At 36.3% G+C, this 12,476-nt stretch overlaps 1 protein-coding gene across 10 annotated transcripts in view; it reads right to left on the bottom strand.

Moving 5' to 3' along the window:
* ANKRD28 (ankyrin repeat domain 28) overlaps window positions 1-12,476 on the bottom strand; it is a 198,453-nt gene that overhangs the window by 96,772 nt on the left and 89,205 nt on the right. For 7 of the 10 annotated variants that reach the window (XR_002730699.2, XM_023207369.2, XM_023207368.2 and 4 more), the window contains one exon: window positions 7,039-7,117. Coding sequence is in view for 4 of the 10 variants with exons in the window: in XM_023207369.2 (XP_023063137.1) it covers window positions 7,039-7,117 (79 nt within the window). In the remaining 6 variants the exon portion in view is untranslated. Of the gene's footprint in view, window positions 1-7,038; window positions 7,118-8,156; window positions 8,494-10,750; window positions 10,793-12,476 lie in introns of those variants that run through there. The other 3 variants (XM_023207373.1, XM_023207372.1, XM_023207374.1) reach the window with 2 other exon arrangements.

Here is a 12,476-nt window from a genome sequence, read left to right as displayed (position 1 = left end):
AGTGGCCAGAAAATAGTCTTTAAAAGTTCTTCAATAAAAGTGACTTCACATGCAAATTTACTAAAAGCTAAATAGGTGGTCGGGGGAGGAGGGTGGGCATTGTGGTGGGAGGAAAAGAGGAAGATTCTGATTATGGCAGGATTAAGAACACGGATTCTGTAGTCAAATTGCCTGGATCTGAATTCTGGCTCTAGCTTTTACTAGCACAAAACTTTGAAAGTTTAAAAGCTAAATTGCCTTAGTTTCCTTATAATAATACCTTCACAAATTTAGGATAAAATGAGATTAATGAAATGGCTAAATTTAACAGTATTTAAAATGTAATAAGCACTCACTGTTTGCTATTATTTCACCCCATTCCACAATAACTATAACATTAATTCCAGTGGACTCTAGTATTACCATAGATTCTATGGATGTATTCACTTGCTTGATTACAAGTACCATGCCAAAAATTATACCTCATCCACAAATCTTAAGAGTTGTATCACGCACAAATATTTGGTTTCCAAAGAATTTAATTCTGGACTGCAAGTTAAAGAAAGTGAGTAGTTTTACTTTAGAGCAAGTCACCAAAATATAAGAGAGAAGGGGAAGAGATATCATGTTCAATACAGTAAGGAAACAGTTACAACCACAAATCAAACTATGAATTATTTCTATCAATAACAGTGAAATATGTATCAAACGGTAGGACACTGAGTTAAGTGAAGCTTCTTCAGATCTTGGGAAGGTTACCAAGTCCTCTAAAAAGTCATGTTTGCATGTGTGTCTCATTTGTTCCTTTCTCTCTGCTGTGTCCTAAAATCCCTAAAAATCTTTCAGATGATCTAGAGCTGTCTGGGTAATTCACAGGAAAATCCCCTAGAGAACTCTTAACCTCACACTGCATAAGAACAAAGTGGGGCAGCGCTAAACAAGAGACCAAGAAGGCATTTTTAATAATTTTTCACCCAGCTGGAGATGAGGGAGAGTAACAGCCAATCACCAGCAGATTACTACCTAAGAAACCACTGATCTAAGAAGCTGCTGAGCCAGCCCAACTACCTGTGGTACATCAACAGAAAAAGGAAACTAAATGATGAGAACATATGGACACACAGAGGAACACAACACACACCGGGGCCTATCAGAGGGTGGACGATGAGAGGAAAGAGGGTTCAGGAAAAAATCATTGATGGGAACTAGGCTTAATATATGGATGATGAAATCTTCTGTACAACAAACCCACATAAGTTTATCTATATAACACACCTGCGCAGGTACTCCTGAACTTAAAATTTGGTTTGAGAGTTATTTGAAGAAATAAACCTAACAGATGCTCACTTTTTGCCCCTTCCTTTCTGTTCTGCAAAGAGGCATATTCCTCAAAGATAGGTAAGAATCTGAAAGCATCCAGCACAGGACTAGGACAAAAATATATAGAGTAGAGTAAACTAGAAGAAATACAGTTGGAAAAAACCATCCCAGAAAATAAGAGGATGAATTCATGAGCTACTCTATATACTCAAGTTCACTGAATTTAAATTCTGAAGAGGAGACCTCAAAGAAAAGTTACAAGAAAGAAGAGATAAGACAATGTAAAGAGACTATGAGAGCTAGCTGAGTTTGGGGGAAAAAAGGAAAACTATTAAAGACAAAAACCTAGAAATAACAAAAAGTAGGATAAACATGACTTAAAATGGTCAAGAATTTGAAGCCAAAGCCAGAGAACGAATCTTTAAAAACAGAAGTCAGAGCATGTTATTCCACTCCAGACAGAACTCTTCATTGGTTTTCCACATCACTTAGAGGGCCAAGGCAACACAAAAGAGTGAAACAAACTGGAGAAAATATAAATGTCCTTATTTTCTAATTTTTTATCACAAGTCAGACGTAATAAAAACCTGAAATATGAACACAGAAGGAAATGACTCTGTAAAATAATCTCAATCTTTGTATTTTTTTTACGTTAGAGAATACAGAACTCCTGCTATGGATATCGAAGTAGTTTTTAAAATACCAAATTAAAGTAACTGACTCTATTGTATGTTCTTATGAAAGCATATGACTTCTTTATAATGCAATCTTACAAGAATTTTATACAAAGAAGCATTATTTCATATTGCTTAATTTACTTCTTTAAGATTATACCTACCTGCTATTACAATGTGGTGTTGGTAATTAACATGAAGTATAAACACCTACACTAAATTTTCATTACTGTGAACAAATTAGCCTAATTTTGTTGCCTATATTTCTCTTCATGTATTTTTTTCTCATCTTTACCTAAATAATTGATCAGATCAAATATCTATTGCAATTCTATTTTATAACTCAACATATCATAATTCATTAAAAGGCTGTTTGATGAATCCAGAATTTAAAATTAGGGTTATGGATATCAGTCAGTTTAACTTGGGCCTCAGCAACCATGGCATTCAAACCAAATTTACCCAGAACTCCTGGAGCATCTATACAGAAACTTTTAAGCCTATATACTATATAGTGTCTGAAGACTATTCTTCTGATACTTATTCTGAACTAAAATTTGGATACAATTAGTCTTTTACTACCCTGCTATTCTGGAAATCTATTTCTAATATAAAACTAAGAATTCATTGGTTAGCTTATACTTGACTTCTAAAATGTGTAGTATATCTTCAATAAAACTGTCCTAATCAACTTTTAATTTAAAGAGTTAATAGGAATTTAAAATGGATATAACATGAACAAACTGAAGAAATATCCACCAACCAAAATTTCTTCCTGATCAGGTTTCTGGTTCAGATTTCAAAATCTCTCCTGGGCCGGGTGCAGTGGCTCATGCCTGTAATCCCAGCACTTTGGGAGGCTGAGGTAGGTGGATCACCTGGGGTCACGAGTTCGACACCAGTCTGGCCAACATGGTGAAATCCCATCTCTACTGAAAATACAAAAATTAGTTGGGCCTGGTGGTGAATGTCTGTAATCCCAGCTACTTGGGAGGCTGAGGCAGGAAAATCATTTGAACCTGGTAGGTGGCGGTTGCAGTGAGCCGAGATGGTGCCACTGCCCTCCAGCCTGGGCAACAGAGCAAGACTCTGTCTCAAAAAAAAAAAAAAAAAAAAAAAAAAAATCTCTCCTAGTTCCTTCCTCATTTATGTAAAAGGATATTTTTTATAAAAGGCTATGGCAGTTATCCTCTATAGTGTCAACTTTTATAAGTTAAATACACATCCTGATTACTACTTATCTTCTTGTTAGAGCTCTGTTATCCATAAATTACAGGAGCCCTTACTATTTGCTCAGGGGAGCAAATACCTATCCTGTTCAGGAAGGTACTTATATCATATAAAGCTTTAAAGGCTGTTTCTTGATTGTAGAATTTAAAACATATAAATACACTTCTCCAGAGTATATAGAGTCTATTTTTTTTTTCAACCTTTGTCTTTCTAGATTGTGGAAATAAATTCTTTATCATTTCAGAATGTAATAATGGACTTCAAAACTGATAGGGGAGAACTTTTAAGAAATCATATCTAAAGTCACAGAGAAGATAATTCCTGATACCAATGAATTTACTTACTTGGCAGAACCAAAAAAGTGAAGGAAAAAATAGAAATGCTGCTTTAAAAAGTAATAGCCATAATTTTGAATACTATATGCCACGGACTTTCTAGATATCTTAATGACATAATCTCATTTGCTTCTTCAAACCTATAAAATTTATATTATTCCCATTTTTTTAGATGAGGAAGTTGAGGCTCAGAGAGCAAAAAACTTCAAAAGACCATGGAGGTGGTAGGAGGTAAGGCCAGGACTGCATCCAAATCTGTCTGGCAAAAGAGCTTGTGCCATTCACACTAACTGCAGTGTCTCTCATGGCAACACAAAGCCTGATTTATTTACTCTTTTTTTTTGTTTATAAGTAGAAAGCTGAGGTTCTAGTTCAATGGAAATCTAGCCTTGGATTTTATTCCAGCTAATTTTACTCCAACCCAAGTAAGTTTAAGTTTTTGTTTTAGTTTTCCTAAATTAGAGCCTAACTGATAAGTCTAAAGAGAAAAAAAGTCTAAGATCCTGAGCTGCACTCATAGACAAATCATTTGCCTTCTTTCCCTTTCCACTTACCTGACACCCTTCAACCTTTGACTTGTACCCATCCCCATCTCTACCATTCTCATTTCCATTAAAGACTTGAGAAACAGAGCAAAATGCAAACAAATTTCTGAAAAAGAGACACAGTCTAAAAACTTATATTGCTATAATCACCATCCCAGGCACTTTAAATAAATATGCTAGGAAGGCAAAGTAGACTAACTCCCTGCCTGCCTTCTTGGAGTTTACATTCTGGAGGAGATAAAATGACAGTAAACAAGTAATTTAAAAAGGATGTCAGATAACAATAAGCACAAGGAAAAAAGATAACAGGAGAGGGGGATTAGGTGGTAGTGGCAGTGACCAAGGAAAATCTTGTTGATGAGGTGGTATCTGAGCAAGGACATGAAAAGGTTCAGGGTGTAAGTGGCTGAGGAAGGTTTAAGGCTAAGGGAACAGCAGCGCAAAGAACCAGAGGTAGAAGGCGGCCAGTGGGGTTAGAGCAGAGCAAATAAAAAGAGAGTAGTAGAAATTCAAGTCAGAAGAAATCTGAGGTGGGGAGATAATGTACAGCTCTAAGGCCAATGTAAAAACTTAACTTTTTTATTGAGAACTGAGAACAATTAAATTCATCTAAAATTGTATTTTTCCTTTGAAAAATAGCTACATGAGCTATATTACCTCTTTAAACTGAAAAAACATTTAAAGTATTTTCACTTTTTATGTGAGCAGTGCCTCACACTTGTAATCTCAGCACTTTGGGAGGCTGAGGCAGGCAAATAACCTGAGACCAGGAGTTCAAGACCAGCCTAGCCAACATGGTGAAACCCCATCTCTACTAAAAATACAAAAATTAGCCGGGCCTGGTGGTGCACACCTGTAGTCCCAGCTACTTGGGAGGCTGAGGCAGGAGAATCTCTTGAACCTGGGAGGTTGCAGTGGGCTGAGATCGTGCCACTGCACTCCAGCCTGGGTGACTCAGCGAGACTCTATCTCAAAGAAAAAAAAGTATTCTTTCAAAGGTAAGTTCAAATAGCTTTTTATACAAGTACCATGGTTATTTTTATACATGATTTGTACTTGGATTATTCAGAAGAAACTAAGCATTCTTTCAAATGCTTATTTCAAAGCTGACATCATGCTCATGATAAGACTCATTTGACTATCATACTTACAGAAATCAGGAAGTCAACCTTTTACAAGTAACTAAAAATATTCGTTGCAAACATTTACTTTTAAAAGGAAGGGATTACGTCAACTTTGAGCATTTGAAAAGTTTCTCCTAGGTGTAAAAATAAAAAATGAAAACAAACAAACAAAAAAAACAAACCCTCCATGTGGAATCATATAAAATAGTCTTTATGACAAAACAAAAATTATCAGAATTCTGTGTTAAAATAAAAAATGCAGCAGTAGACTTCTTATGCAAAGTCCTAACCTGTTTCTTAGATGATATTTGTGTAGAAAATTCCATAAACTTGTGTTCCATTAATTTATATTATTAAAAGAAATAGTTTTTTTCAACCTCCTCAGTTCTTTCCTTGAGTAAATTTTAGCTGAAAATTAATAACGAACAGGCATCTTCAGGGAAGTACATCAGCAGTGAAATTATTCATAAAGAAACTAACAAAATATTAGCCAGGTCCACGTTTAACCATATTTAATTTTATATGATCATGAAATCTGTTATAGAAATAAGGTATTTTTTAAAAATCAGATGGATTCTTAAATTTTTATGAATTTGTAATGGCAAAACTCTGGGTTATTATTTAATAAAATCTTCACACAAAATTTCACCCTCTGAGCCCTCCTTTCCACAAACTATCAAAGGAATACTACTACTTATTCAATTTCATTATGCATGTATGTGCGTAATTTGGCAACACTAGCCCAAATTAATGACACATATCCTTTGCCAATAAATATCATTACAATCATCTGGCTATAACAAGAGTATTTCTAAACTCTGTCTGTCTGCTTGCTTTTGGGACTGTAGGTAGTCTGACCACAATAGGAGCTATTCTATCACAGACAGTTCTAGTATTACTTCATATTGTAAAGACTTAAATGGTTTAGAAAAAATAATAAAGGAGCGTAATTGACTAAAAGTATTTTACAGGCCCTCAAGTAGGGTTAAGTAAAAGTTATTTAAACACAGAAATCTTGCTGGCATTGTCTTCAAAATATATCTACTATCAGACTATTTCTTACTGTCTCCACTGTTGTATTTGGTATAAACCACCATTACCTCCACCTAGGAGAATTGCAACCATCTCCTATAATTCTGTGCTCAACGAGGCCTACTATAACTGCTCCATATAATACCCTACATAGGCCGGGCATGGCGGCTCACTCCTGTAATCCCAGCACTTTGGGAGGCCAAGGCGGGCAGATCACGAGGTCAGGAGATAGAGACCATCCTAGCCAACAAGGTGAAACCTTGTCTCTACTAAAAATACAAAAATTAGCTGGGTATGGAGGCGCGTGCCTGTAATCCCAGCTACTTGGGAGGACTGAGACAGGCTAATCACTTGAACCAGGGAGTTGGAGGTTGTAATGAGCTGAGATCGTGCCACTACACTCCAGCCTGGTAACAGAGCGAGACTCCATCTCAAAAAACAAAAACAAACAAACAAACACACAAAACCCAAAAAACCCCTTACATACAATGCTTATCCCACCTTGATTATCCTGATCTACCTTTTCATTTTTTCAAAGCACTTATCATTTAATATACTATAAAATTCACTTGTATTTACTGCTTGTTTTCCTTATCAGAGTGTAAGCTACAAGAGGGCAGCAATCTTTGTTTTGTTCTTTAATGTACTCTAAGCACCCAGAAAAAGATATGTGATCAGTATTTACAGAATGAATACAAAAATAAGTTTCAGCTCAGGTAAATAGTCAATTATGACTGAGAAACATTAAGAATTACAAAAATATACATAATATGTTCTTATTACTCAGAGGTTACCATACCAGATAAAATAAGAAGTTCAATGATTTCTGCATCTCCAAGGTAAGCTGCAGCGTGCAATGGGGTTCGCTTTTCATTGTCCTGTGATAATAAGGAAAGGTAGGAAATACGTCTTAAAATAAGGTTAATTTTAATAATAGTTTAAATAACCACAACAACCACCCCCCCCACCCCGCCCCGCCCCAAGCCATTATTAACTATCAGCTTATTACTTTTGTAACTCTAGCCTAGTCTGGAAGTCCCAACAAAAAAAAAAAAAAAAAAAAAAAAAAAGATGTGACCAGCCTGGGTAACATAGTAAGACCTTGTCTCTACAAAATTTTTTTAACAATTAGCCAGGCATGCAAGTGAATGAGGCTGCAGTGAGCCATGACTGCACCACTGCACTCCAGCCTGGGTAACAGAGCAGGACCCTGTCTCTATTAAAAATAAAAAAAACAGCAAACAAAAACACAGGGAATTTCCTTGCTAAGGTAAAAGCCTTAAAAAGAATTTTTGACCTTAAAATAGTGGTATAAAGTGCAGCAAAGAATAAAAATAAAAACCTAAAATGACAATGAAATAGCTTCTTAAGACTTTCTTTGAATAAAGATGTTTGTGCTGCTGATATATATAGGAAAATTTTAGTTCATACTAATCTTTTCATCAGTGTATTTCTGCAGTTTTACAGTTTAGAACTGTTAACCTAATTGAATAAAATAAACCTTAACAAACTAAAAGATTTGCTTATCAAAATGTTTCCACAAGAGTACCCTCAGGGGCAAAAAGAGAAAATATTTCCGGGGATTTGACATTACACTTTAAAGGAATGTTAAGTTTTTTCTTAACATTCCTGCCAGTTTTACTTTCATTTCCAAAATATATTCATGTTTGTTTCAATATAAAAAATACATACTCATCCAAATCTTCCTCTAGGAAAAGAAGCTACCTCTAATGCATGTTTCATGGACCTCCTACCAGAAAACAACAGTGCTGTCCAGTTTAAGATACAAGGTTTCAGAGTAATGTCACATTCAGGAATTTTTAATTCATAGATACCCTATCTAAAGTTACAACAGAGTATTACTGACTTGGCTGCATTTAAAAAAAACTATTCAGAAATACTTGTATTGAAACTTACATCCTTAATTTTTGATAAAGGCTTCTGTGACAGATTGTTAGTTGTTTTCTACTACGTTCTTCCTTTTGTCCACAGGAATAAAATTTTAGCTGGTCACTTAGCCACTCAGTGAGAGAACACATTCTGAGCCTCCCTTGAAGTTGTTGCTTAGTGTGGACCAATGGTATGTGAGTGGAAATTAACAACGGGCACAACTTCCAGGTCATCTTCAACTTAAAAGACAACTACTCTAGGCCGGGCACGGTGGCTCAGGCCTGTAGTCCCAGCACTTCGGGAGGCCAAGGCGGGTGGATCATGAGGTCAGGAGATGGAGACCATCCTGGCTAACATGGTGAAACCCCGTCTCTACTAAAAAAAAAAAAAAAAAAATTAGCCTGGCGTGGTGGCGGGCGCCTGTAGTCCCAACTTCTCGGGAGGCTGAGGCAGGAGAATGGCGTGAACCCAGGAGGTGGAGCTTGCAGTAAGCTGAGATCACGCCACTGCACTCCAGCCTAGGCGACGGAGCGAGACTCTGCCTCAAGAGAAAAAAAAGGACAACTACTCTAGAACGGGGCTAATTGTTTCCCACTTCCCACAGGCTAGAAGGCACATGTGAAACTGAGTCCCTCTGACCATGTAAATGTAGGCCATATACTAGCATTCTGTCAAGCAACAAGATCTGGAATAAATAATCCTATAGAAAAGAGTTGCCTTACCAGCTTGGATCACTGACTTTCAGGCTATTAAGAGAAATAAACTTATTTAAAGTAGGTACTGTATTTGGGGGGCCTCTTACCATATTAGAATACTACTACAGTTTTCAAGATTTAAACAAATGAAAAATTATACTTCACTTTGTAATAACTTTCTTGTTTAGGAATCCCTTAATTACTTTAAGAAAAAACAGTCAGGCCATTGAGAATTAAAGTAAAAACCTGCTTGCTAGGCCAAAGAGGGATTAAATATCTACAGGCAATCCAAAAAAGGCTTAGCTGTAGTATATGACATTATCATAAAGAGGTATCTTAACATTTGGGAGGCTGTGGTGGGAGGATCACTTGAGGCCAGGAGTTCTACACCAGCCTAGGCAACACAGTGAGATCTCATATCTATAAAAAATAAATAAGTAAATAAATTAGCTGGGTTGGTGGCATGCACCTGTAGTCCTAGCTACTCAGCAGGCTGAGGTAGGAGGATGGCTTGAGTCCAGGAGCTTGAGGCTGCTGTGAGCTATGACCATGCTACTGCACTCCAGCCTGGGCAACAGAGCAAGATCTTCTCTGATGGGGGGCGGGGGGGAATGTGTGTAACATATAATTACCACTGGTCTCATCAAACATTTCTTCCTATAATTTTAATATTGCTTTTGTCCTTAAAATAGTAACAGGTGTTCCAGTAAAGGGAGGCTGATATAGTGCCAATGTTAAATTGTTCAATAAGCTAAGGGTTCTTTCTCTCACCACAATTACCACAAGACCTTGTTTTTTATTCCAATATATACCACCCCAGGAAACAGAATGCTCTGCACAGAAATTATTCAACAAACAATTGTTGAAAGGGCTAACGTAAAACCACTACGTAACAGAATACATGCAAAGATGAGTCCTAATTTAGTCATTTTTTAAAGAAAGGACACTTTGCCTAGGCTTTTTAATGTTACTCATTAACACAGCAAACTTCCTAGAGTGTTTAAATATGATCAGATTTAGTGAAATTGAGAAACATCTATTGCACCAGATACACCACACACATAGCACAACAACACAGAAAGTGAGTCATCTGTGTGTGAGAGATGTCTGGAATTCCATGACTCAATGCCTCTCAAATCCCATTAATGTGTTTTATGATTCATATGAACACAGTTTTTCCTCTCTGCAAATCAATTTGAAGAAAAGGGAGAAATAAAACTGGCTAATTTTGAAAGAAAGAGTTTATATATCATATTTTACTACAGTTAAACATTGAAAATTAGGTAATAAAATATTTCAGATTTCTTTCAGCAAAATGTATTAAAATTAAAAAGTGATGATCCCCTTAGACACAGTAATTCCATTTTAAGACTTTTTTTTTTTTAAAGGCCTACATGTGTCCAGATAAATGATTAAGTATATTTATTGAATCACCGTAGGAGGCAAAATGCTAGAAACAACTTAAATGTCTGCTAAATGGTTACCTAAAATTATAAAACATAAACAAACTCTTAATCTTTATTTAACTGACTCACATGATTAACCAATATCCTTGGCTTCCTGAGTAAAATTAATAGATGACTATGGCACATTAAATATTCTGACTCGTAGTTTACCACTAACAAGCCCACACAGTTCTGCTCCCATGATGGGGTATGTTTATCAAGGGTAAGCTGTGTTTGTTACCACAACTGAAGAATCAATAAAAGCAAACTACTGAAAAAAGGAAAGTGCTATTGAATTGGGTGTGGCTGAGATAATTGGAAACACTAAGGCAAACAGTAAACAGTAAAAACAGGGGTTTTGCCCTAAGACTATTTCTTAAGGGTCTAATTTCTCACATCAGCTACAGAAAGTCTAAATGGAAGTTATAGATAATGCACTCTGAGTGTGGTCTGAGCAAGGAAGAGAACACTGAACACCTACCTGTCAGTGGACTCCACATCCAATGAAAAAGCCTTGGCCTAACTTTAAAAAAAAAAAAAAAGGCTGGAAATACACAGTCACACTGAAATGCTCAGAGATCACATTTTAGAATTTCCAACTACCATATATCAGATGAGAGGTCTTTTAGTTGTACATCCATACAATGAAATACTGTGCTTCCAGTGTAAAATAAGAAGCAGACCTCAGTGTTCCTTATCAATGGAACAATCTCTAAAGCACAGCATTAAACGAAAAATGCAGGTTCAGAACCACTGTAGTTAAAAGGTTCTACATACACTTAGGCTTGAATATGTATGAAATATCTCTGGAAGAATACTCAAAAAATGAATACAGTAATCTTACCCCTGGGGAAATAAGTTTGTTGACTAGGGTTTGAGTGTGTAAGAGAGTTATTTTTCATTATTTGTAGTCTTCTACAGGTACATGTTTTACAAAGAAAAACAAAACAAAAAATTAAAAATAACTTATTCAATCAACTGAGAAGCATCGTAATAAAAATTTTAAAAATAATTTTCCATAACCAGGCATTTTGTAAGTACTAGGTGCCCATTAAAATGTTTTTTCTTAAGTCAGTTTACTTTAGAAGCCATTACATCTCAATGTATTATTCCAAAATAATCCCAAATAGAATTATTAAATACACACCAGACTGAAGTTTTTGAACTCATTCAATCATATACTTTATATACATTCTTAAAAATTTTACTTTAAGTTCTGGGATGCATGTGCAGAACGTGCAGGTTTGTTACACAGGTATACATGTGCCATGGTGGTTTGCTGCACACCTATCAACCCATCATCTAGGTTTTAAGCCCTGCACGCATTATTTGTCCTAATGCTCTCCCTTCCCTTGCTCCCCCACCCTGTGACAGGCTCTGGTGTGTGATGTTCCCCTCCCGGTGTCCATGTGTTCTCATTGTTCATCTCCCACTTATGAGTGAGAACATGCAGTGTTTGGTTTTCTGTTCCTGTGTTAGTTTGCTGAGAATGATGGCTTCCAACTTCAGCCATGCCCCTGCAAAGGACATGAACTCATTCTTTTTTATGGCTGCATAGTATTCCATCGTGTATACATGCCACACTTTCTTTATCCAGTCTGTCATTGTTTCCAAGTCTTTGCTATTGTAAATAGTGCTACAATAAACATACGTGTGCATGTGTCTTTATAGTAGACTGTCAATCATATACCTTTAAGAAAATACATTTTTCTTACAGCTTACATAGGTGTTATGAAAGGTATTTTACACATATGATTAGGACTACAAAAAGTGATTGCTTACTCTCCCCAAATAAAAACCAAAAATAGTTTTAGCTCTTACAGCAGTTATCTTGAGAGACAGAAGGTGAAATACATTAAAAGTTCTGGCCTAAATGAGACCAATGATTGTTAATTACTCTGGGGTTGGGTCATAGGCATGAGCTGAGCCAGTGCATTACTGAAGTGCTACACGAGTAGCCGAAACATGAGAGAATTTCTCTGTGGTGATGGAATGGTTCTGTATCTTGAATGTGCTAGTGGTTACACATGTGCCCAAATGCCGATTTATGCACAAAGCCATCACCACAATTACCACACACCACACACAACCCCTCTCCCCCAAATGAGTGCTTGCAACAACTGCTGAAATCAAATTAAGGTCCGTAGTCTAGTTAGTTGTATTGTGCCAATATCAATTTCCTGGTTTTGATAATGCACTAAAAGTTA

The sequence above is a fragment of the Piliocolobus tephrosceles genome, chromosome 2 (assembly GCF_002776525.5).
Source record: "Piliocolobus tephrosceles isolate RC106 chromosome 2, ASM277652v3, whole genome shotgun sequence".
Lineage (NCBI taxonomy): Eukaryota > Metazoa > Chordata > Mammalia > Primates > Cercopithecidae > Piliocolobus > Piliocolobus tephrosceles.
This window is presented reverse-complemented; position numbering and strand designations above follow the sequence as displayed.